The sequence below is a fragment of the Eurosta solidaginis genome, chromosome 1 (assembly GCF_040869045.1).
Source record: "Eurosta solidaginis isolate ZX-2024a chromosome 1, ASM4086904v1, whole genome shotgun sequence".
NCBI lineage: Eukaryota > Metazoa > Arthropoda > Insecta > Diptera > Tephritidae > Eurosta > Eurosta solidaginis.
Genome location: NC_090319.1, coordinates 108800829 through 108823603, shown reverse-complemented (window position 1 = coordinate 108823603; position 22775 = coordinate 108800829). Strand labels below are relative to the sequence as shown.

The following is a 22775-nucleotide window of genomic DNA, read 5'->3' as shown; positions in this document are numbered from 1 at the left end:
GTAAAAATTTTAAAAAACTTTTAAAATGGGCGTGGCACCGCCCACTTGGAATAAAATCAATTTTACAAATATTAATCACAAATGAAAAATCGTTAAACCTATCGTAACAAAATTGGGCAGAGAGGGTGCCTTTACTATAAGGAATGCTTTGAAGAAAAATTAACGAAATCGGTTAAGGACCACGCCCACTTTTATATAAAGGTTTTTAAAATGGTCGTGGAGGAATAAAATAAGCTATATTTTTCCAAAAAAGAGCTTTATATCAATGGTATTTCATTTCCCAAGTGTATTTATAGCAATAAATAGGAAAAACTTAAAATTTAAAAGAACGTGCGTGGCACCGCCCCTTTTATGACTAAGCAATTTTCCATGTTTCGGGAGCCATAACTCGAAGAAAAATTAACGGATCGTAATAAAATTGGGTACAAAAATTTTCCCTATACCAGGAAATATTTCTAGAAAAAATGGACGAGATCGGTTAAAGACCACGGCCACTTCTATATAAAAGATTTTTAAAAGGGTCGTTGACGAAAATAATAAGCTATATCTTAGCGAAAAAGATCTTTGTATCAATAGAATTTTACTTTCTAAATCTAATATATAAAATCCTTGTGTCACGGTGTTAGAGGCTTAACTCCTCACCGGCTGAACCGATTCTCATGAAATTTTGTGAGCATATTGGGTAGGTCTGAGAATCGGCCAACGTCTACCTCTTTTTTGCTACGTGCCTAGGGTCTTGATATCAAAACGTGGACCCGGGTACCCCTAGAATGTGGAGGCTAGGGTCTCGAGATATAGCCCAAAACGTGGACCCGGCTACCCCTAGAATGTGTTTATACAATATGGATATGAAATGAAAACTGTTGATGAGTGCTGTAGTACAGGATAATTTTCATACAACTGGGAGGATAGGGTCTCGAGATATAGCCCAAAACGTGGACCCGGGTACCCCTAGAATATGTTTATACAATATGGATATCAAATGAAAGCTGTTGATGAGTGCTATAGTACAGGATAATTTTCATACAACTGGGAGGCTAGTGTCTCGAGATATAGCCCAAAACGTGGACCCGGCTACGCCTAGAATGTGTTTATACAATATGGATATGAAATGAAAACTGTTGATGAGTGCTATAGTACAGGACAATTTTCATACCCCTGGGTGACTAGGGTCTCGAGATATAGGCCAAAACATGGACCCGGATACCCCTAGAATGTGTTTATACAATATGAATAACAAATGAAAGCTGTTGATGAGTGATTTAGTAGAGGATAATTTTCATACCCCTGGGTGACTAGGGTCTGGAGATATAGGCCAAACGTGGGTCCGTGAACGCCTAGACAATGTTTTTACATTGTGGGTATCAAATTGAAGCTGTTGCTAACTGCTTTAGTACAGGGTAGTTTTCATACCTATTGGTGACTAGGGTCTCGAGATATAGGCCAAAACGTGGATCAGGGTAACACTAGGATGTGTTTTTACATTATGGGTATCAAATTGAAGCTGTTGATGTGTGCTTTAGTACAGAGTAAGTTTTATGCCGCTGGGTGACTAGGGTCTCGAGATGTAGGCCAAAACATGGACCAGGATGCACCTAGAATGTGTTTTTACATTATGGGTATCAAATTGAAGCTGTTGATGTATGCTTTAGTACAGAGTAAGTTTTACACCGCTGGGTGACTACGGTCTCGAGATATAGGCCAAAACATGGACCAGGATACACCTAGAATGTGTTTTTATATTATGGGTATCAAATTGAAGCTGTTGATGTGTGCTATAATACAGAGTAAGCTTTACACCGCTGAGTGACTAGGGTCTCGAGATATAGGCCAAAACATGGACCCGGATACCCCTAGAATGTGTATTATGGATATCAAATGAAAGCTCTTGTTGAGAGCTCTAAAGTTCATTGTGATATTCGATTTAGTCGCACCAACCTGGCAAAACTGATAAATATGCATGCGAAGCCGAAATAAAGACAAGGATTAATAATACCCTCATACGTATTTACATACGTCCTATTCGATTTGCCTGAAATTTCGTATATAAATTTGCCTATATTACTATTTACGATGCTTTTTTCCGGGAAGTATACCAGAGACGGACTGGGACAGGGATTAGGACTAGGACTGGGACTGAGACTGAGACTCGGAGTGGGACTGGGACTGAGACTCGGAATGGGACTGGAACAAAATACATACCATCCTCTGGGACTGGCAATAAGAGATGAAGAAGAATGAGAAAAAATTGAGAGAAGAGAAAAGAGAGAAGGCGACTGAGAAAGATGTAGAATGAGACGAAGATGGAGATAGGTGAAGCGAAAAAGACGGAGGGAGGAGTGAATAAAAAGATTAGGAAAAAGTGTAGAGGGGTAGGGCAGAGTTAGATGGAAAAATCTTATTAAAATGTATGCAGATATACCAAATTTAGGACAGAACAACGTCTGCCGGGTGTGCTAGTTGATTTATAACATTAAATTGGAAAACACTACAATTTTTGAAAATCGGTGTGGCAACGCCCCTTTTATGGCTAAGCAATTTTCTTTGTTTCAGGAGCCATAACTCGAAGAAAAATTAACGAATCGTAATAAAATTGGGTACACATATTTTCCTTATAGCAGAAAATATTTCTAGTAAAAATGGACGGGATCGGTTGAAGACCACGGCAACTTAAATATAAAACAAGTTTAAAAGGGTCGTAGACTAGAATAATAAGCCATAACTTAGCAAAAGATAGTTTTGAATCAATGACAAATGCGCTCAAGCTGCCCCAAGGCACTGAGTCTCGTTGCAGTTGTTAATGATATGTTCTTTGCTACCATGTCTACAGGTGGAATGTGCAGAATGGCTTGGAGTGCAACCGTCGGGGTTGCTTTCGGGATTCCCGTTATGCTAATCATTGACAGGCTGCATATCTGTTCTAATTTTTTGAGGTAGGTGCTGTTGAAATATTCGTAATTGAAAGACGTTGCACGTTGTGTCTCATATTCGGCATTCCGTGCCGTCTGGGTTAGTTCAATAATTGTAATATGATTATTACTAAAATATATTTGAATTTGTTATGCGTAAAGCCGCAAGTATGTTACAGTAGGTGTGGCATATAATGATACAATACAGTGTGTGACGTATAATGCTACACTGTGGCTATCCACCAAACAAGGACTCCACAGTATAGGATAGGGTTTGCAATCGCAATTCTTTGCAAACAAAATAAAAAACTTGGTGCGATTTACCTCCGAGAAGATTTATGCCTAGCTTCTCTTCCAATTTCCGTCATACTTTTTTTTTATTTTCTCTACACATTGGCGAAACGGAACCTACATGTTTTACGCCACCTTCGAACGGCATCTTAAAGGCAGATGAATTTTCACTGAAAAGCTTTTCATGGCAGAAATACACTCGGAGTGTCTGCCAAATTATTCCGAGGGGCGACCTCTATTAGAAAAACTCTTCTATGGGATATACTTTTTCTCAGCATACCCAACATTGTAGATAAAATGCCTTGAGTTATTATCCCCTGTACGAAAAAACTCTAATCCAAAGCTGGCGCGCTTCAAGGGCATTCGGAACCATAACTAGTTCGGCATATATTCCTTTTATTTGCTTTCAACTGGCGAATTTAAAATGGCGATGTCCTAGGCGGTGGATATTGCTCCCGTTGCATTACCCCTTCTCTAGTTCCGAAGTAGATAAAGGAAATCTGATTTTTGTTAGGCATCTGCCGCTTATGATTGAAACGTCATCTGCATAAGCCGTAAGTTTGACTGGTCCTCGGTCGAACCCCCTAAGTAACTGGATGATAGATCCTCAACAGATCTCTATATTAGTCCCAGCACTCCTCGCTTTCCGCAACTTTTATTTATTTATTTATTTAATTCATTCAGTCTAAAAGTACATGCTTTCCTACAGACTAGTTAAAAATAGAAAACAATTCAAGCTTAAACTTATATAAGATGTTATTAAAATTAAGAACATTGCTGAATCGATTTGCTAGATGTATGTATAGTCCTAGTTATAGGTTCATTCATTGCATAATTCGTTTTATGAGTTATTTCGATAAATAATCTGTTATGCCGAAGATGACGCAGTGGAATATATGGAATGAACAAATTAGATAAATCGGAGCAATTTATGCTCAAGTTTATTACATTATAGGCAAGCATGAGTGAGATTCAAGTTCTTCTGTCGTGCAAAGCCTGAAGACCAAGCAATTTGCGCCTGCTGGTATACGATGGGAGGCCGTCTGGATAGTGAAGCATCCGTAAAGCAATTTTCATTAAAACTTTTTGAACTCTCAATTTTATAGGAGTTAGATTCATAAAAAGGATTCCATATTATTGAACAATATTCAAGGCGACTTCTGACTAAGGAGATATAAAGTGCCTTCAACGTCAAAGGGTCCTTAAAGTCACAGGTGTTTCGTCTAATGAGCCCAACCATGGCAAAGGACTTTGCAACAATGAAGTCAATATGACTGGAAAAAGAAAGTTTGGAGTCAAAAATGACACCCAAATCTTTAATCTCTTGACAACGATTAAGAAATTTAGCATTTAGTTTGTAGTTAAAATATGTCGCAGTTGTCTTTTTGGAATAAGACAGAACGCAGCATTTGTTTGTATTTAAAAATAAATTATTGTCTGCGCACCAACCGGCAAAACAGTCCAGTTACGGATCGTCAGAAATAGTTTTACATCGTCCGTAAACATCAAACATTTTGCGAATTTGAATTTCATTTATGAAAATTAAGAATAATAGAGGGCCACAATGGGTACCCTGAAGAATACCTGACCAGGCGTTTATATGTAGATATGACTTGTCGGCTCCAATTGCCACATAGAGCTTTCTGTTCGATAGAAAACTCATGAAGAATTTCAATAAGTTTCCATTGATTCCATACTTGGCTAACTTGCGTACTAGAATAGTATGATCAACCTTGTCGAATGCTTTCGAGAAGTCAGTGTATATGACGTCAAGTTGCTCAGAGTTCTCTAAAGCACCCACAATTTGATTAGTAACTAAAGCTAAATTTGTGGAAGTGACCTACCTGGGAAAAATCCATGCTGACACTCCACTATAGCCTTGCCTACGTAATCGAACAATTTACGTTGAAGTACGTGGTCGAATAATTTTGCCAGCGTACTCTGTTTAACAATGGGTCTGTAGTTGCGTATGTCATTGCCGTTACCAGACTTAAATATGTGATTTATGGAGCATAATTTCCACGAGACCAAAGAAAATTCCGCTGTTCAAGCAATTTTGAAAGAGATGAGCTAAGGGTTCTGCAATGGAGTTTGAGCATATTTTGAAAAATATCGGAGAAAACACCTCAGTATCTGATTTTGCACTACTTGTCAATTTAGAGATTGACAGAAGAAGATCATCTGCGGTAACAACGAAATTAGAAATTTGGCATTAGTACCCAGAGTGAAATATAGGATTAGGTGAAGAGGTAGGAAATTGAGTTTACCACTCCATGACCTGAATTAAATTGTCCCGAATTAAATTGTATGCGTCGGGTCGTTATCTTTCTTTACCCTTTTAAGCGGCATTTATTTTTCGGTGAATGGGAGCATAACATCCTTTATTATTTTGACATATTCATTTTGTTCCATATTGGTTTTTATCCAACATATTGGCCCACACCATGATATGAAAAACATCCTCATGCCATAATACTGGATCCTTGCAATATATCTCGGATGATATTGCATATTTGGTGGGCTTCTGACAAACTGCCAAGACCCTTTACCACGGTACAAAATACCTTTTGACTCATCCGTCCCCAAAATGTTCCTCCACCACAAATTCTACCCTACGTACCACATGATTTTTTTTAAGCGGGACCTTATGCTTTCACTTACTTATTACTACAAAAAATTTATTATTTGTATTGGAACTTAAATTTTGTGACACTATTTGTTGTACACTACTATTTCACTGCTCGACTGAAATGCCACTTACAGCAGAGATTGCTACTTCAAAAGTTAAGCCGTTGCTGTTGAACGGTTTATATTTTGCACATATGTAGTTAAAGCATACAGAATTAATAATAATTGAAAAAAATCTATATCAGATTATTTCCGATATTATTGGAACTATGCATTTCACATTTCCACTATTTCAGTGATCGCAACTGTCCATATGCATACATATATCAGCTTCAGCATCCCCTAAAGAGGGCAACGGACTGGAACAAATTTCAGAAGTGTGTATCAGGGAGAGCTTGTCCTCTGAGAAGATTCAAGGGGAAAGCAGAGCCACCATGGTGGAGTAAGGAGTTGAGACACTTTATGTGACTTGAGATGATTTCGGTATTCAGTAAGGGAAAGTAAAAAACTCACCAAATCTTCAAAATTTACCAAAAAGACAATTTACCATTGTGCGTTGTTGTGCCTGAGTTTTATAATGCACGGCTCTCATTTCTGTTTGGGACAACGCGAAGTGCGAAGGATTGAGTAATAAAACAAGTGTGATATTTTATCCGTCAGCCGTCTGGCAGGATGTTTTGGCAGCGTTTTGACAGGATGTTCCATATTGCGGCGCACACGGCCGGCTATCCTCAGCGTGTGAAAGAAAGAGAAACAGCATGAACCACCTATGCTGAAGATATCACACATGGCTTATCCACAATAGTGAGGTGGTTCGAATCTCAGTGGCGAAATATATTAAAGCCGATTTAAATTTTTTTTCTATATTTCCTTCCTAATTTTAAATTTTAGCGTTTTTGGCTAACGATTTTCATACTTTACTTCAACTTTGATACTTGTGATCTGCCTCGGCCCAGCTCACATATTAGTGACCGTTTTTGTGAAACCGGAAAAGCGAGACATCTTACAGAATATCAAAACGTCTCAAAACTTATTTTCACCCCAAAATGTCTCTAAGTAAAAGTGACTAGACTAGACTAGGCGGCTTACTGAATTCGGCTGTAAATGTGAACAAACGTACATATGTACTTTTTTTGTATGTTTATATATACATATCTATTGTAAATAAAATAATTCTTGCGCGGATTTGGACATATTTCGAATGCATTTTTTTTAAATAATTATTCGAATGTAAATGTATTGTAAGAAATGATTCAAAGCACTATTGTGGATAAGCCATGTGTGATATCTTCAGCATAGGTAGGCTCATGCTGTTTCACTTTCTATCACCCGCTGAGGGTAGCCGGCCGTGTGCACCGCAATGTGGAACATTCTGTCAAAACGCTGCCAAAACATCCTGCCAGACGGCTGACGGATAAAATATCACACTTGTTTTATTACTCAATGCTTCGCACTTCGCGTTGTCCCAAACAGAAATAAGAGCCGTTAATTATAAAACTCAGACACAACAACGCACAATGGTAAATTGTCTTTTTGGTAAATTTTGGAGATTTGGTGAGTTTTTTTGTCTTTCCCTTACTGAATACCGAAATCAACTCAAGTCACATAAAGTGTCTGCAATGGAAAATCTCAAGTTTTGACCCCTGAGATGAGACTGAGTTACAGAGTTCAGCTGTCAATCGTAGCTAATTGCAAGATCTTAATCTACCGCAGAAATCTGCTTGCAGTCAAATATGCAGTATTCAGTTAATTTTGCGTTCGCGTAAAAAATTGCAATCATCTCCTTTTTTACATGAACACAGCTTTGCTCTCTAACTCTACCTTCAACATTCTAACAGCCATTTTAACAGATAAGATGTCACATTTGTTCTTGTACACATGCTTTAAGCTTTGACTTCTGTAGTGGTGCCTCGAAACTTCACTATTTTGTACCAACTCTTCTTTCAAATTTAAATTAATGTCAGGTTACGCGGTTTAGGTTATTAGTATTTCATATTAAGCTTCAATTCAACAACAATTTTTATAAGAAATTGATTCAATCTGTAAATTTTTTAATAAATTTTATTAATACTTAACAAATAATTATATAAAAAATAAATTACAGGTCCAGACGACTCTACCTAAAATGCCGTATTTAACTTTTAGCGCACGCGCAGACATAGAGCAATAAAGCTTGGCATGGATTTATTTCAAAAATTAAAAAAACAAACTTAACATTTATTCGAACCTCACAGCGCAATTTAATACCAACGCCTTTAAAAGACCTATCATCACATATGATTAAAATTATCTTTCCAAAGTATTGGATGCACTTATCGAGATTAGAATTTGGAAGAGTGGTGTACAAGCCCCACTCCTAAAATCCATATGAAAAGCGTACAATAATAACAGAAAAAGCACCCAGGGACTAAGCTGAATAATAGAGCCGCAAATATGTGAATTCAACACATAAAGTTAACATAGGTTAAAAAAGATGCAAATCATCCCGATAAAGATTAATGCAAAAGTGCGCCTTATTTTTGTCAGGCTTCAGCTCTTAACTACTTATGTATGCAATATACATCTATGGGGACAAGGCTTCAACAAATAAAGCCAAAGGCTAGAAATTTTTTGTATAATTTCGATGCCTGAGACCGTCCATACGTGGCGTAGAGTCACATCCTGCTCGAGGTGTCCCTGCTTTAACTAAATATGGCGGATCTAGAGAGGAAAACTCGATAAAACCCGTAATTCCAGGTGTAAGCTGGACCGTGCCTAGGGATGAATGGCACTACGTTAGTGTGTCTTTGAACGGTGGACTCCAGATACCTGGCGCCCTCTGGTTTAGTTAAGCCCTCCCGTGGTACATTGGGGCTATGCCGCGGGCGACATCAAATCCCCTATACTCGTGGGAACAAAAATGTCTTCTAATACTTATTTAAATTATTTAAAAAAACGCACTAAAGAACGAAGAATGGGCAGAAGGCCCATACGAAGAGCCAGACCACAAAATCTCGGAAAATTGAAAGGAAAAAGGTTTCTAAGATACCAAAAATTAATTGATGTAGGAGTCGAGCCAGAAGAAGCAGGGAAAATAGCACGTAGCGTGATAGAATCAAAAAACGTGTATGAGCAGGCTAAGAAATCCCTTGATGACGAGGTCAGAGACCTTGTAGAGATCAATGAGGGTGATGGACCTGATCAAGTTAATATAAAAGCAATCTTTCCCTTTGAACGTCAGCGTGACATATTAAGACGTTTGCTCCAACAAGGCGTAAAACTCGATGAAGCAATACCTCTGGCTGAGAAAGCCGGCGAAAGTATGGAACCTTTCGATAAAGTAACCGCTAAGCGATTCGTCAAAGACCGGCTCAGGGAAATCGCTTCGTCTACAGATGATATTAAACTTACGAGTGGTAGTATGCGAAAACGTTTCAGAAAACTAATCGTTAAAGGTATAAATGTTGACAAGGCTAGAATTCTTTGTCAGAATCCGTTTGACACCAAAAGAGCTATATTTGCTTTGAGAGGCATAATATTAGAACCAAAAACAAGGAATGAGATTGCTAGAACTTACGGTGAGAGCAGTTTACCACCGTTACCTGAAACATCCCGATTTAAAAATGAAACTGCAACATCTTATACTGCACAACAGAACAAATATAAATATGTTCGTCCAAGAGACGAAATAAAACGGGAAATGATTCCAACTCGAAGGTCGGATAATAGCAATGAAACTACAACTTCTCACACTGCACAACAAAACAAATACAAATATGTTAGTCCAAGATACGAAATACAAAAGGAAATTATTCCAACTGAAAGGTCAGATAATAGAAATGAAACTGCAATACGTCGTTCTTACAATACATCGCATAGAGAAAGTATACATGGAAGGGAAATGATGGAACAACAATTTATATCGCCTGAAGCAAACTACATTTGCACTGACCCTGAGAAGCTGCTACAGCAAAAACAACAAGAACTTGCTCTGGAGCTGTTATTACAACAGTTTATGCCACACCTTGCAGAAAGCCAACAGTTTTCACAAAGTTCAGTGCCAAGACACGGAGCAGAGGTTATAAAATTAGCTGTCATATCACCAGACTTTCCCTTAACCATGTGGCCCGCCGAAATGTTAAAAGGCATACAGAAATTAATTAACCAAACAGCACGTACGGATGGTATTGACTTGTCTGATGGGTGTGCTAAATGTAGTTTTCGACCCGGTTGGATTGCATATACAATTCATGATGAATTAATAGCTCAGTGGTTTAGATTAAGAGTATCGAACTTACGACCATACGACGCTTTTGTAGCGGTCGTCGATGAAAATGAAGTGCCACGATCTGAACTGTTTGTGGCATATATCCCTGAAAAAAGAGATATATCAACGGAGGATTTATTAACTATCATCAGAAAACAAAATAGTGATTTACGTACACAAGATTGGAATGTTATCAATAGAGCTCAAAGAGGTTCCATACTAGAGCTTAATATTGTAATAGATCCATTTTCAGCAAAATTTCTAAAGGAAAATAATTGTTTAATCAGCTATGGATATATTCGCGCTGCTATGAAACCAAGAGAAAACATAAATCCCATAGGACCACTTTCACCAAACACAACATTTGACCATTCGGCTTCAAGAGACGAAAATACACACTTCTTTAGTAAAGTGGCCTACAATGAAGATTTTTCGAGAAGAGAAAACGACTATGCCCGATCTTCTGAGAGAGGAGACGATTATATCAATTATTCAAGAAGGGAGGACGATTATGTGTCAGCTTTTAGAAGAGAGGATGTTATTGCGCGATCCGATAGAAGGGGCAATGCTGATTCTAGACATTCAAGAAGAGAGGAATATTATGTCCAATCGTTCAGAAGAGAGGACGGCGATGACCAATTCTCAAGAAGAGAAAATAATAATAGACGTTATTCTAGAAGAGATGAAGGAAGGGCAAGTATGAATCAAAGGGGTCACGTAAACGTAAGAACATCATCTCGAAAGCATTTCTAGATGACAAATATGAAATCATTCCGCTTCTATCTTAACATGTTTCGTTTTTTACACTCATCAAAAATGCTGGTTTAAATTCCCGAGAGAAAATCTTAGCTGCTTGAAAAAAATATATATGGTGAGTATTCAGAAAAAAGACATGCCAAAAGTAATTTTAAATATCCCATTTATTTTTTTAAAGTGCTTCCCCGCTCTGTAGGCTGGAGCGCACAATAATGGCTCGCTGAAAAGAATTTTAAAAGTAATTGAAGAAATGGGTGGAAGCGCTTTCGTGTACTCAATTCTTTTGTGATTAAACAGGTGAACGTTTCCGCTACCGCCAAGCTTTATTGTTGCTTTAGTTAGTACCTAACTGTAACCGATTTTAACCGTGACTTAATTCGAACGCGTGGTGACTTGGGGTCTCCGCTTGTGCCACCTGTAAGTCTTGAAATTAGCTCCGTACGGGCCAAACCTTCGTCCATTCAAATAACATGACATTGGAACGGTTAACGGAAAAGCTTTAGTTATTTAGGCATATTGGCGTTACGGGCGATGTTAGCTACTGGACATTCGTTTAAAGGTGAGATAAAGTAAGAAGGCGCAGAGGCGACAATTCTTCAAAATGGTAACGGGTTTTAGATGGTTGTGAATCATCAATTGCAGCAGCTCCTTTAAAGTAAAAATGTGAAAAACTTCGGATAATGAATCCATCCTTTTTATGTCACTATCATTTATGACTAGCCGACTGGTTGATGATGACAGATGTTATGTGTTAAGTTAATTATTTTCAAGTTTATGGTAGGTCAGGCTAACGGCAGCTTAACGTCCATATTCTGGCACGCAGTGACTGACAATTATTATAGTTCATTGAAACGTTGCTGATATATGCCTCCTAATCATTAACAAACGCGTTGTAAATATTGCCTCCACTGTGTTGGATAAACAGGCAAAACGTGGGTATTGCAGTGAACGAGGACGAGACGAAGTTCCTGCTATCATCGGAATCGAACAAAATAGCCGATCATAAATTAAACGGAGAATAAGACTTACATACAAGTGGTACTTTGGACTAACTAGGCAATTGAAAAGTAAAGTCCTTTGGCGACAAACAAAAATTCAGCTCTTTCTAATGTCGACCATTTTGGCCATGCACTTCGATTACTATACGCTACCGACCGGCTTACATCCAAAAATACTGGACGTGATGTTCGATCAGGATCCACATTTCGGCGAGCATGCATCCGCAACTGTATCCAGAATTCAGAGCCGTAACAAAATCCTCAAAATCTCTTGTCGTCAGCACTTGGGGTAGAGATAAAGAAACGTTCCCCCAGCGGGTTAGGGGGCTTAGAATATTCTCGCGGTAGGTATGGATGTCGTAGATGGCGACTAAAATACCAAATTGATTCAAGGGGTTGTGTAGCGCAACCCTTCCAAGGTGTTTCCAGCGCAATATATAGCTTCTCCAACCCAATTGTCAACCTCACCTACCCGTGCACAATGGCCTGAAATTCAAATTTTTTGGCATAAATTAGAAGGAGTGGTACTAGGCCATTGAAATTTCGCATACAGGTTATATATGATTTAGTTAAGAAAAATTCCAAGAATGGATGAAATCGGTCATTCCCCAGGGGTACCTCCCTTGGACCTATAGTAAAAATTTTTGAATTTCAGCTCCAAAAATTGCGATATCTTCACGAAAATTGGTAGATATGTTATTCTCGTAATACGCATCGACGATACCAAAAATAGTTGAAATCGGCCAGTCCCTAGGAGTACCTCGCTTGGCCCTATAGTAAAAATTTGATTTCATAAAATGAAAAATTTGCATATGATGGCAAAAGTGGTCAAATAATTATTTTTATAATAACATTAACTGTACATCTGAAATGAGAGAGAAGTTACAGAATTATTAAATTCACTTGAATATAATATAAAAAGTTATATGTACCAAGCAAATCATTCGAAATAACAGTCTTCCGTATCTAAAACTAAAGCGTTCTCCACAACGTCTGCTTCCGATATATCGGAATCAGAATTATCAGAATTATCCGAATTGTATTCAGATCCCCCTGGCAAGTGGTTGAAAATTTGAAGCTCACTTGAAGGTGCAAGCAATTGTATTACTTCTTTTGGTAGCTTCTCTCTTTTCCGATATTTTTCTCTAGCGGATAAAGACAAGCTGAAAGGAAGGAGGTCTGAAGAATCCATTGCTCTATTGAAAACATCAGTAATATTATTTTTTCTTGCATGTGCGTTGCGATCTCTCTTGTATAATTTATTTCGAGCTTCTGACGCATTTTCACCAAAACAACCAACAGGAATTACTCAATTTTTTATAATCTGTGAGCCGTGAACTAATATTTTATGAACTGTTGCTGACATTGGAAACCATAAATATTTTTCCATGTACAAGAAGGCAGTTCGTTTGCAAAAATCTTCAAACTTTGTGGTATCTATAGGATACTCGCAGGAAATAGCAATTAATATAACTCTAAAGTTATTCAAAATTTCTATATCAATATTTGTAATTAAAGAAAAGAGTTCCAAATTGTTAAATGCTTTCCTGGCAGTATTGCCGTCATTTGATGTTCCACTACCATTTGCTTTAGGCTTATCTACATGAAGGCCCATTTCTTCCCAAAACCTCTTTTGTACTTCTTGTTTACGAAGTTGGAATGCTTTTTTATCTGAAGCTTCCCTTATTTGCCACTTTTTTAATTCGATTCTATTAACAATGTGTATAACGAATTCAAATACTCGAATCCATGCATGTAGTGGGCTAATACCATATCTAAGGGATGTAAGTTTGGGTTTAAAAACATCAGAATTAAAATTTTTAGTTGTTACGAATTGTTTTGGTGTAGCACCACATATTGGGCATTTTTGATTAGAATTGGTGTTTGTTATAACATTTAGTACTTTTCCATCAATCAAAGTCATATGCAAATCATAATTGACAATAATTTTTTCTCCGTTATCAAGGTAATATTCAAATGGATTTAAATAAAATATTTGCATATCTAGCTGACTATTTTCTGATACAATTAGAGCTGTAGATTCTTTTGCTAATTGCATTTTTAATGGCCTGCAAAACCGCATTGATTGCGTAGTGCGATTCCTACAAATAATTTTGCCAGAACTGTCCAACATTTGTAAAGGTATAATGGTAGTTACAAACAGTGATTGGTCAAAAAGTTGAGGTGTACTTGTCTCAAACCTTTGTTTAAACATACTTTGTCCCGTTGTACCGTCAAACCCATAGCTAGCAATTAAAACAACGTTCGAAATTTCTGCTATGACGTGCAAAACATCTTTTTGGAATAAAAGAATGCGTTGTGCGGTATGGTCTAAGAGATTTTGCAGTGATAATTCGGCTGAAGACTCCGACACAGATATCTCCTTAGGCCGGCAAAGTACCTTGCATTTAATTACTTCCTCATTTAATTACTTCCTCAATAAGAAAAAAAATTTTGGATTTATGCCAAAAAATTTGAATTTCAGACCATTGTGCCGTGACGAATCCTGTTTCATTCACAGCCGAGGCCCTGGCGACCCCGAACTTCTGATGGATCTAGGGGGTGGGAGGGCGGTATGGCCTAGAAGACTTCATGTGATCATACCAAATAGTTCCCGAGATGGTCGGGCTAGTACCTTTATGGTGCTTGTTACCGGAACGTACCGAATCTGCATCTGGCAAAACACCATCAACATGGATAACACTCCCCAAGACCTTCGGGGAGTGTCCTTATCGGTACAACAACGACATAAAGAAACGTTCATTACCATTTGCAAGGCAGTTGACCGGCCGCTTGCATGCCACACGTCCCCAATATGGTCGGTGAAAAACACCGCTCTCAGCACTGCTGCTGACTGACCTCTTATGTCCCCAGAACACCATCTACACAATGCGGAGAGATTACTCCCGATGAGGGAGAGAATTGAAATGATGAACAGCTTCTGCTGAATACGCAGAACATGGGCATCCCAACAGACATCTGATTGAAGAAGCCCCGCCTCCCAGGGACATAAGAAGATATCTCCACAAGCGTTATGAAAAAATACGGCACCTGGAATTCAGCCGTATGTAGAAGAAGAGCATAGTAAGGTCCTCAGTGATATCCACAAAATGGCTACGGACCTCTATGTGAGGAATTGCCGGGGAACCCCGTTGTTAAAGTCAAATACCCTAAACTCGCAACATCCTCAGGGTGACGCGCGTCACTTTAGCTAAACTTCGATCTGGATACTGTAATAAGTTAAACTCTTACCTTAACAATGAAATAGTGAACTGACAGTTTTCTCTTTTCTGTAGGATTTCTTGCGCCAAACCAAAAAAAATGTTTAACCCGTTGAATTTTTTTTTTTTCCAAAATTAATCAAAATAAAATTGTCGAACAACGCTCCCACGCATAATCCAAAATGCATATATCTTCTTCGCCATATAAATAAATAACTTTATTCCTGAACAGTGCAACGTTGTCAAGAGTAGTGCTACGCTACAATTGTGGCTGAAATTTTTCGCCTGATACCGCTGATTGCTCTGAGTTGAGATTGTCTCGTAGTTGATTTTGGAAAGTATAGCGCAGGAATCTGAAAATACGTTGTATTACTTGTATTTTTCGTTTGTGCACATTTTTGGTTGGTTTCTTGTTAGGTATAAATTAAATATAATAAAATAAAGTAAAAATAATAAATTAAATTTAGATGAAGTAACACAAAATAAAATAATAAAAGAAATTAAATTAAAAAAATTTTTGCGACTAAAGGGGAAAAGAAAAAAAATTAACCAAAAGAAAAAAGCGGGTACTCATCAACCGAAATCACAGTTTAAAAGGAAACCCGTTATTTACCGGGGCATCAATCTGAAACAACCGACACTAAAATTGGAATCGAAACCAGTGCCGTAAATAATGTAGCATTGAGGGATCTTAGCCCTTACGGTTTGGTCTTTATCGTTGTATGTGGTATACTTAGTGCTAGTGGGTAATGATACTATTTTTTGAGTGTTAACACAGTAGCACAGGCACACTTTGCAGTGTTAACACACTGTGTTGACACTATTGTGTTACAGGGGATTATCGAAAGTCGATATGAGTGTTGGCACAATAACAACGCATGTTGTTGTAGCGAAAAGAACACTCCCCTACGACCTTGGGGACTGATATCGATGTTGATGGTCCTTTGCCGAATGCAGATCCGGTACGCGGGTATATTCTAAGCTCCCTAACCCGCTAGGGGTAATAACAAAGCATATTGCTGTGTTACTCACCGCTAGCGCCACCTCCAACGCCATTCTCTTTTGAACTTTTGGCGCCATTTAGAGGATATCATTTGTAGCACAGACTGAATATTTTATTTTCTGATAAAATGGTTAAGAAGTAACAAATGTACAAACTTATAAAGAATATAACACAATTTAAAGCGATGTTACGCAAATTTACGGTAGGACGCTATGGTTACAACTGAATCACCTCTTATTTTATTTGTATAAAATACCAATTCTAATTTAAGTAATCGCTAATTTTCAAATTATTCGCAGGTATAATCAAATGACGAACTTCTTGACATTGATGTGGTTTGAAACTTAAAATGGCTACCAAAACTATTTGAAAATTCCAAACACAGAAGAGCACGTGGATCAATTTCAATACGAAATATAATAATCGTGAACAATATGTGTGCATAATGTAATTAAAAAACAAAACTAAAATAAACAGAGATAAAAAGCAAATGTCAAGGTAAAGAAAAAAAGAGTGTTAGTCGTTGAATGGGGGCACAGATCCAATGGAAGGGATTATTATATAATACTAAACATAAGGGATTTTGGATCTTCTCAAATATTCTCGAACACCCAAAAGTTTGATTATACTCCTACTTCCAACGAAACAAATTTAAGATTCGGTTGGTACCTAATTGCCTCCTGGTTTCAGTATAAGGAAAGTTAATAGGAATTCAGTTGGATTTTCTAAAGCGGCAATTATATTTTAGGAATGTAAATTATATTTTAGAAAATGGCTGAAACTTTGATTTGAGGAGTTGCGTGAAAAGGGGGCTAACGTTCGATGTTCCCTTTATGAATAAAGCGGCTCAATAGAAAACAGGCGCGGTTTCATGCACGGGTGCGACAAATGTACGCAATATTTCATCTTTGTTGAAGCATTCTGATAAAGCCGGCTGGAGATTTTAGGTTTTAATTGACAGGTTGGACAATTAACATTCAGTCAGCACTGTTATGTAAAACAACTTACATTATCTTAGCATATATGCAAATTATAATAAGTTTTATTATTGTCACTGGTGGGACAAAAAAAGACGCTCTGCGTTAATGATCTTATATTGGCCCCTATTCTGCATTTCGACTTTGATTGGAATTTTTTCGATTTGGCAACTTTGGTATTCTGTGTTCCAATCTCTTTCGATCCAACTTCGAATCGTTCGATTTTGTTTATACTGCACTCCGATCGTAATTCCGTTTTTCTAAGTTGCAAATTTGTTGGTGGAATTTTAACAAAAATGTAAGTAAAATTTGTTGAGAAACGTAAAAGGCTTGATGATGATTGTTTTTTATATGTTTCCAGGTCAAAAACAATGACACAAGTGCAGTATGAGACGTTGGCTAATTTAATGGGAACATAGCGGGATATCGCACAGGGACTATGCGCCCGAAGGAAGAAGTGCAGGCATGTTGGGAGGAAGTTGCACGCGCTTTAAATGCACTTGTTGCATCCAGGATACTTTGCATCAATGCTTTTTATACGCATTCTGTGATCGCACACCTTAAAAACATAAATGAAATCAATACATAATTTTCACTTACATTACGGAATAAAATTCTCACCACCATAGCATTTATGCTGTAAAATCCTTTTCTGTTGTAATACAGAAAGCACTCTTCAGATGGCCTCATTATTTTTATATGCGTGCCATCAACGCACATGATGACTCCCAGGAAGCCAGCCTTCGCATAAAATTCTTGCTTCGCTTGTATTTTCTCCTCTTCACTTTGTTCAAATGTTATCCACTGAGGGCATAATTTTAGTTGCATTACATCCAGAAACGTAGACAGTGACTTTGACACTGTCACATTCCTACATTATAATCCGCCCCTATTCCATGCTGGTAACTGTGTTCTGCAAAAAATCTCAAAGCAGCTACTACAATATTAAGGGCAGATGTCGATGTCCTTGGACGAATTTGCCCCGCAAAAGTACACATACTTGAAAGCATTTAATAAACTTTTTTTATAGTAAATAAAGTATTCTAAAAGTTCAAAATATGGTTTACGTCATGAAATCATTTCAAATTTGAGGCTGGGAAAATTTTAAGAATTTTCACTCTCCAAATCCTTGACGCAGATTCAAGCACCATGAAAAAACATATTTCATAGATGTCGTATTTTGATAAAAATTTCTACTGGAGTTAATTATTTGATATCCATACTAGGATTATGGGGCGTATTAGCAATGCCTACCCATTTCTAACAACTGTTTCTGCCTGCTTGTCACGGGTGTGACATACTTCATTCACTGAATAATTCCTTAACAACCTCGAAGAAGTCAAAATTTAATTGTTTGATTTATTTGAAACGAGCTGCTAAACTTTTTGTATGACAAGTATGAAATGAAAGAAAGACTTCAAAATTTAGAATACCCACTTCCAACTGTTTTTGATTCGGGTCGGCCAAAGCTAATACTGCCCTATAAATGCAATAATAAGAATACAGGGTTTACATAATTTGGTATTTGAATCAGCTTCATTAATTAAAGATGAACTACGGTCGTTATATTTCTTCTTAATCACTCAAGAGGTAAATCACAAATCAAATCGTTTGACAGCTTTTTCAAAACAAGCCATTTCAACCTAATTAAAATCGTTAAATCAACAATTTACTTTAAGAGTAAAAAAAGGTATTGAAAACTAGTTTAAATATTAAATTTAATAGTTTTGGGTTGATTGAAGATTTTTACAACATTTGTATTCACACTGTCTCCAGTTTTATAAGAAAAATTATCTCCGCGCCAAGGTTCACTTTCTCATAGAACCACACAAAACCACGGTACATGTTTTTAGCTCATACCGACAATTTCAATACAACATAGCACCTTATGTGTGAAGATTACAACCAGATATGTTCTACATTATTGCGGTTCTTTCGATCTCTTTGAATATTTTATAGTTCATTTACTCGCTTCCGGCAGCAAATTCAATTTCTAAGTTCGGAGTTAGGTTTGATACATTATCAGAAAGCTAGTATAAGGAGTGATCCAGCGGCTAGTAGTTGCTCTAGTGAAGACAATTTCAGCATGAGTTGTGACGGACGAAACCTAGCTATCTTATGACTATAAAGGAGCTATTTTTGTATATTTGTGTATCCGCTACTATCCGGAGCGCGTTTGATTGAAATTTGGTACGCAGATAGTGTTAAGGCTTGATTTCCTCCAAAAGCGGTACCGCTAAAGAGCGGCCGGTATACTCACCGTTTCAGCACAAAGTTATGCAATATTTCATGTTTTTTTTTTTAGTTTCATCGTTATTTTTTTAAGAAAAAACATATTTATAAAAATAAGTAATAAAAAATGTTGTTTATGTCATGATAAAAACCCGTACCAGGTCTTGGCGGCCACCGTGGTGTGATGGTAGGGTGCTCCGCCTACCACACCGTATGCCCTGTGTACACACCCCGGGCAAAGCAACATCAAAATTTTATTAATAAGGTTTTTCAATTAGAAGAAAATTTTTCTAAGTGTTTGGCAAGCGCTCCGAGTGTATTTCTGCCATGAAAAGCTCTCAGTGAAAATTCATCTGCCTTGCAGATTCCGTTCGGAGTCGGCATAAAAGAAGTAGGTCCCGTCCGGCCAATTTGTAGGGAAAATCAAGAGGAACACGACGCAAATTGGAAGAGAAGCTCGGCCTAGAATCTCTTCGGAGGTTATCGCGCCTTACATTTATTTTATTTTAAGTCATGACGCAATAAATCCAGACAGGTGATCTCAGTTACAACTACAAAAGTTTGACGGCCCTCATAATCCGGTCATAAATTTGAAGTATAATGTAGGGAACATTGGTACTATTTTCCTACTTTTTACAACATTAGCAATGTAATGTGCGGAAAAGAGTCAAACTCGATATATCACCACATTGGAAACGGGAACATGAAAGGAAAGAGCTAAGAAAACATTGGAAATAGGAAGAAAATGTAGAGGGAAGTTGGAACAGTAAAGAGAACAAGAGAAAAATGGAGAGTGAGAGTAAAAGTAAGAAAAATGGTAATGGTTTAGATTAAGAATAAGGATAAGATTAAGAGTAATAGTAGTTGGACTTGGATAAGAGTATGAGCGGGAAGAGTAAGAGAAAAAGCGCGAAGATTTACGGAAGAATGTATGAGCCGATTAAGGTAAATTAGAAAGTACAGGCGGGAGAGGAAATAAAAGAGAAAGTGGGTTAGACTGAGGCGAGGCGGGTGGTTGGATAGAGAGAGAACAATGTTTGTCTAAATGTTTCCAGGGTTAGCTAAAGCTGTTAAAATAAAGTTCTGATAAGCCAAAAATTGTTCTGTGCAAGTTTGAGCTCCATTTGAAGTTGACTAGAGTTTAACCTTGCCACTTTGTTCGATGGAGGCTGATATCAACAGTTGTACAGCCAAATCCCGTCGCCGTGGTATAGAGGTAGTACGCTGGCCCATCCCTCAATAATTGGATCGATTGTCCGACCGCATTGCCTTGGCACCAAAACTTCATTCGCCTTAGCAGATAAAGTTTTGGGTGGGCATAAAACATGTGTTTAGGTCGCCAATTCGTAGAAAGACGAATATTCCGAGTTGGAAGGAAAGCTTGACCTTGATCTCTTCGGAGATATAAATTTCTAAAGAATTTGTTGAAGGAAATGCCTCAGAAGAGGATCGTGGCATGATATTTGGTAAAAGTCTAGTTGAGGGGTCGACTGCTAATACGCTACCAAAAATATCGATAGAGGTGTCAAGCGACGCGTCTTGACATCAGTATTAATAATCCGAATAATTAATGAAAATTTTAACTCGTTCAAAAGATATTAATGAAAAACCGAAAAATTACCCGCGGGTCCCTCCGAAACCGGGGGTGGGATCCATAGTATTTGTGCGCAGAAAACCTTTCTGCATTGGCGGCCTTCGGCCGCGCTTATAAAAAACTACCCTGGGTGGGTCCAACACCGGTTTGGTGACCAAAACTATATCCGCGCAAAACTCTTATGTTCATAATATTTTTTGTGGCTATAACAACATTACAACAACCACATGAAAATCGCCAACTTCATCTGCAAATATCTCCGGACGGAGATAAAATTTTTCTTTTCCGCCTTCGGATTATTTGTCGAGGTCAATTCGCGTCTTTTGACACCTCTCTCGATATTTTCGGTAACGTATTAGCAGTCGTCCCCTCAACTAAACTTTTTGTCATTTTCTATGAGATATCTGTCAAAAAAGCTGCAACTAAATTTAAAACCTATTTTATTTTGACTATGACTATACGCCAATGTACATATTTTACTTCGTTTATTTCTTTTTAGTTTTTTGTTCGGAGATTCGTTTTTAAATATTAAATTACACATAAACAAAAAAAATTCCTGCCCCAACAGAAGAGAACGGTAGTACCTCGTAGGTGTTTGTATCATGGTTTATGCTATGAATAAATTTAAATATTTGACAAAATGTACATCGATCTTCACGAAAAAAATACGATTTTTTCGGTAACCATTATCGGCGGCCGCCGTGGTGTGATGGTAGTGCGCTCCGCCTACCACACCAGGGCAAAGCAATATCAAAATTTTAGAAACAAGGTTTTTCAATTAAAAGAAAATCTGTATAAGCGGGGTCGCCCCTCGGCAGTGTTTGGCAAGCCCTCCAAGTGTATTTCTGCTATGAAAAGGTCTCAGTGAAGACTCATCTGCCTTGCAGATGCCGTTCGGAGTCGGCATAAAACGAGTAGGTCCCGTCCCGCCAATTTGTAGGCACGACGCAAATTGGAAGAGAAGCTCGGCCTAAAATCTCTTCGGAGGTTATCGCGCCTTACATTTACTTATTATCGACTCGATCGGCGGCAGGGCCTAGCGCCTTTTTTTATATTCTGCTTAAGTTAACCGAAAAATAGTTTATATTAGCATTGCTAATCCATTCATCTGTCTATCTGTCAGCCTATTTGAAATTTATTGTAATAAAATTCGACACGCTACTTCTGACCGCAACTAATACTCCTGTAAAAAATAAATATTATTTCAAAATGGAATATAATTCTTGATAATTCAATACTTAAAAGCAATATTTCCGTCATTTATCTTATATATTATTTCTAATTGCTTTTTTTATTTACAGGTCCCTTTTTCGCTCTTATTTGGAATCCAAATCTATAAATAAATTTTTGGTTGTAAAGATGGGGATTCGTGCTATTAGCGAGCTTTGGGCATTATTAGTAGTAGAGCTTTTGTTTACCTATATTTTATTAAAATAATTTGTTAAAAATAAACGATTGTAAGCATACAAAGAAATCTATTTGTACTATGACACTATTGTGAATATTTGATTAGAATTAACACTGCATTACCTGCAGTTGCTAACATTCGCCAGATGGCAGCGTAAGCGCATGTAAGTTTACAGATGTTTGATTGATAACCGGCAGTTGCTAACATTCGCCAGATGGCAGCGCAAGCGCATGTAAGTTTATAGATGTTTGATTGATAGAACAGCTGATTTCTGTTGATATTTGATATGAGACTTTTATATTTTCTGCGCAAGATGTGCACGGGTCCGGCTCGTAAAGGTATAATACTAAAATTTGAAAAAACTGCATGTAACTATCATGAAAAAAAAAACGCTTGGCAACGCCTACTAAGGCCGCTCGAATATTTTCTTTGCATGGACTTCAAAAACGGTTGAAGAGTCATCTTTGGTTGAAGATATTGTGATATGTTTTATAATCATCTTTCCTTTTAAA

The 22775-nt window shown here is 37.6% G+C and overlaps 1 protein-coding gene and 1 long non-coding RNA gene across 3 annotated transcripts in view; both read left to right on the top strand.

Moving 5' to 3' along the window:
• Nucleotides 1–22329, top strand: part of LOC137236714 (uncharacterized) — a 135118-nt gene extending 112789 nt beyond the window's left edge. The window contains exon 3 of the long non-coding RNA XR_010948595.1: nucleotides 22157–22329. This is a non-coding gene — a long non-coding RNA (uncharacterized lncRNA). The remainder of the gene's footprint in view (nucleotides 1–22156) is intronic.
• LOC137236712 (uncharacterized) lies at nucleotides 8386–16577 on the top strand. 2 transcript variants are annotated; one of them, XM_067759650.1, is made up of 3 exons: nucleotides 8386–10945; nucleotides 11009–11127; nucleotides 16352–16577. In XM_067759650.1, exon 1 carries the CDS (start codon nucleotides 8728–8730, stop codon nucleotides 10825–10827), a length of 2100 nt encoding a protein of 699 aa, XP_067615751.1. In that variant the 5' UTR covers nucleotides 8386–8727; the 3' UTR covers nucleotides 10828–10945; nucleotides 11009–11127; nucleotides 16352–16577. The 2 variants fall into 2 exon arrangements, with proteins under 2 accessions (XP_067615751.1, XP_067615750.1); XM_067759649.1 differs by lacking the exon at nucleotides 11009–11127 and having other exon boundaries at nucleotides 16352–16576.
• Nucleotides 22330–22775: the final 446 nt, after the last annotated feature.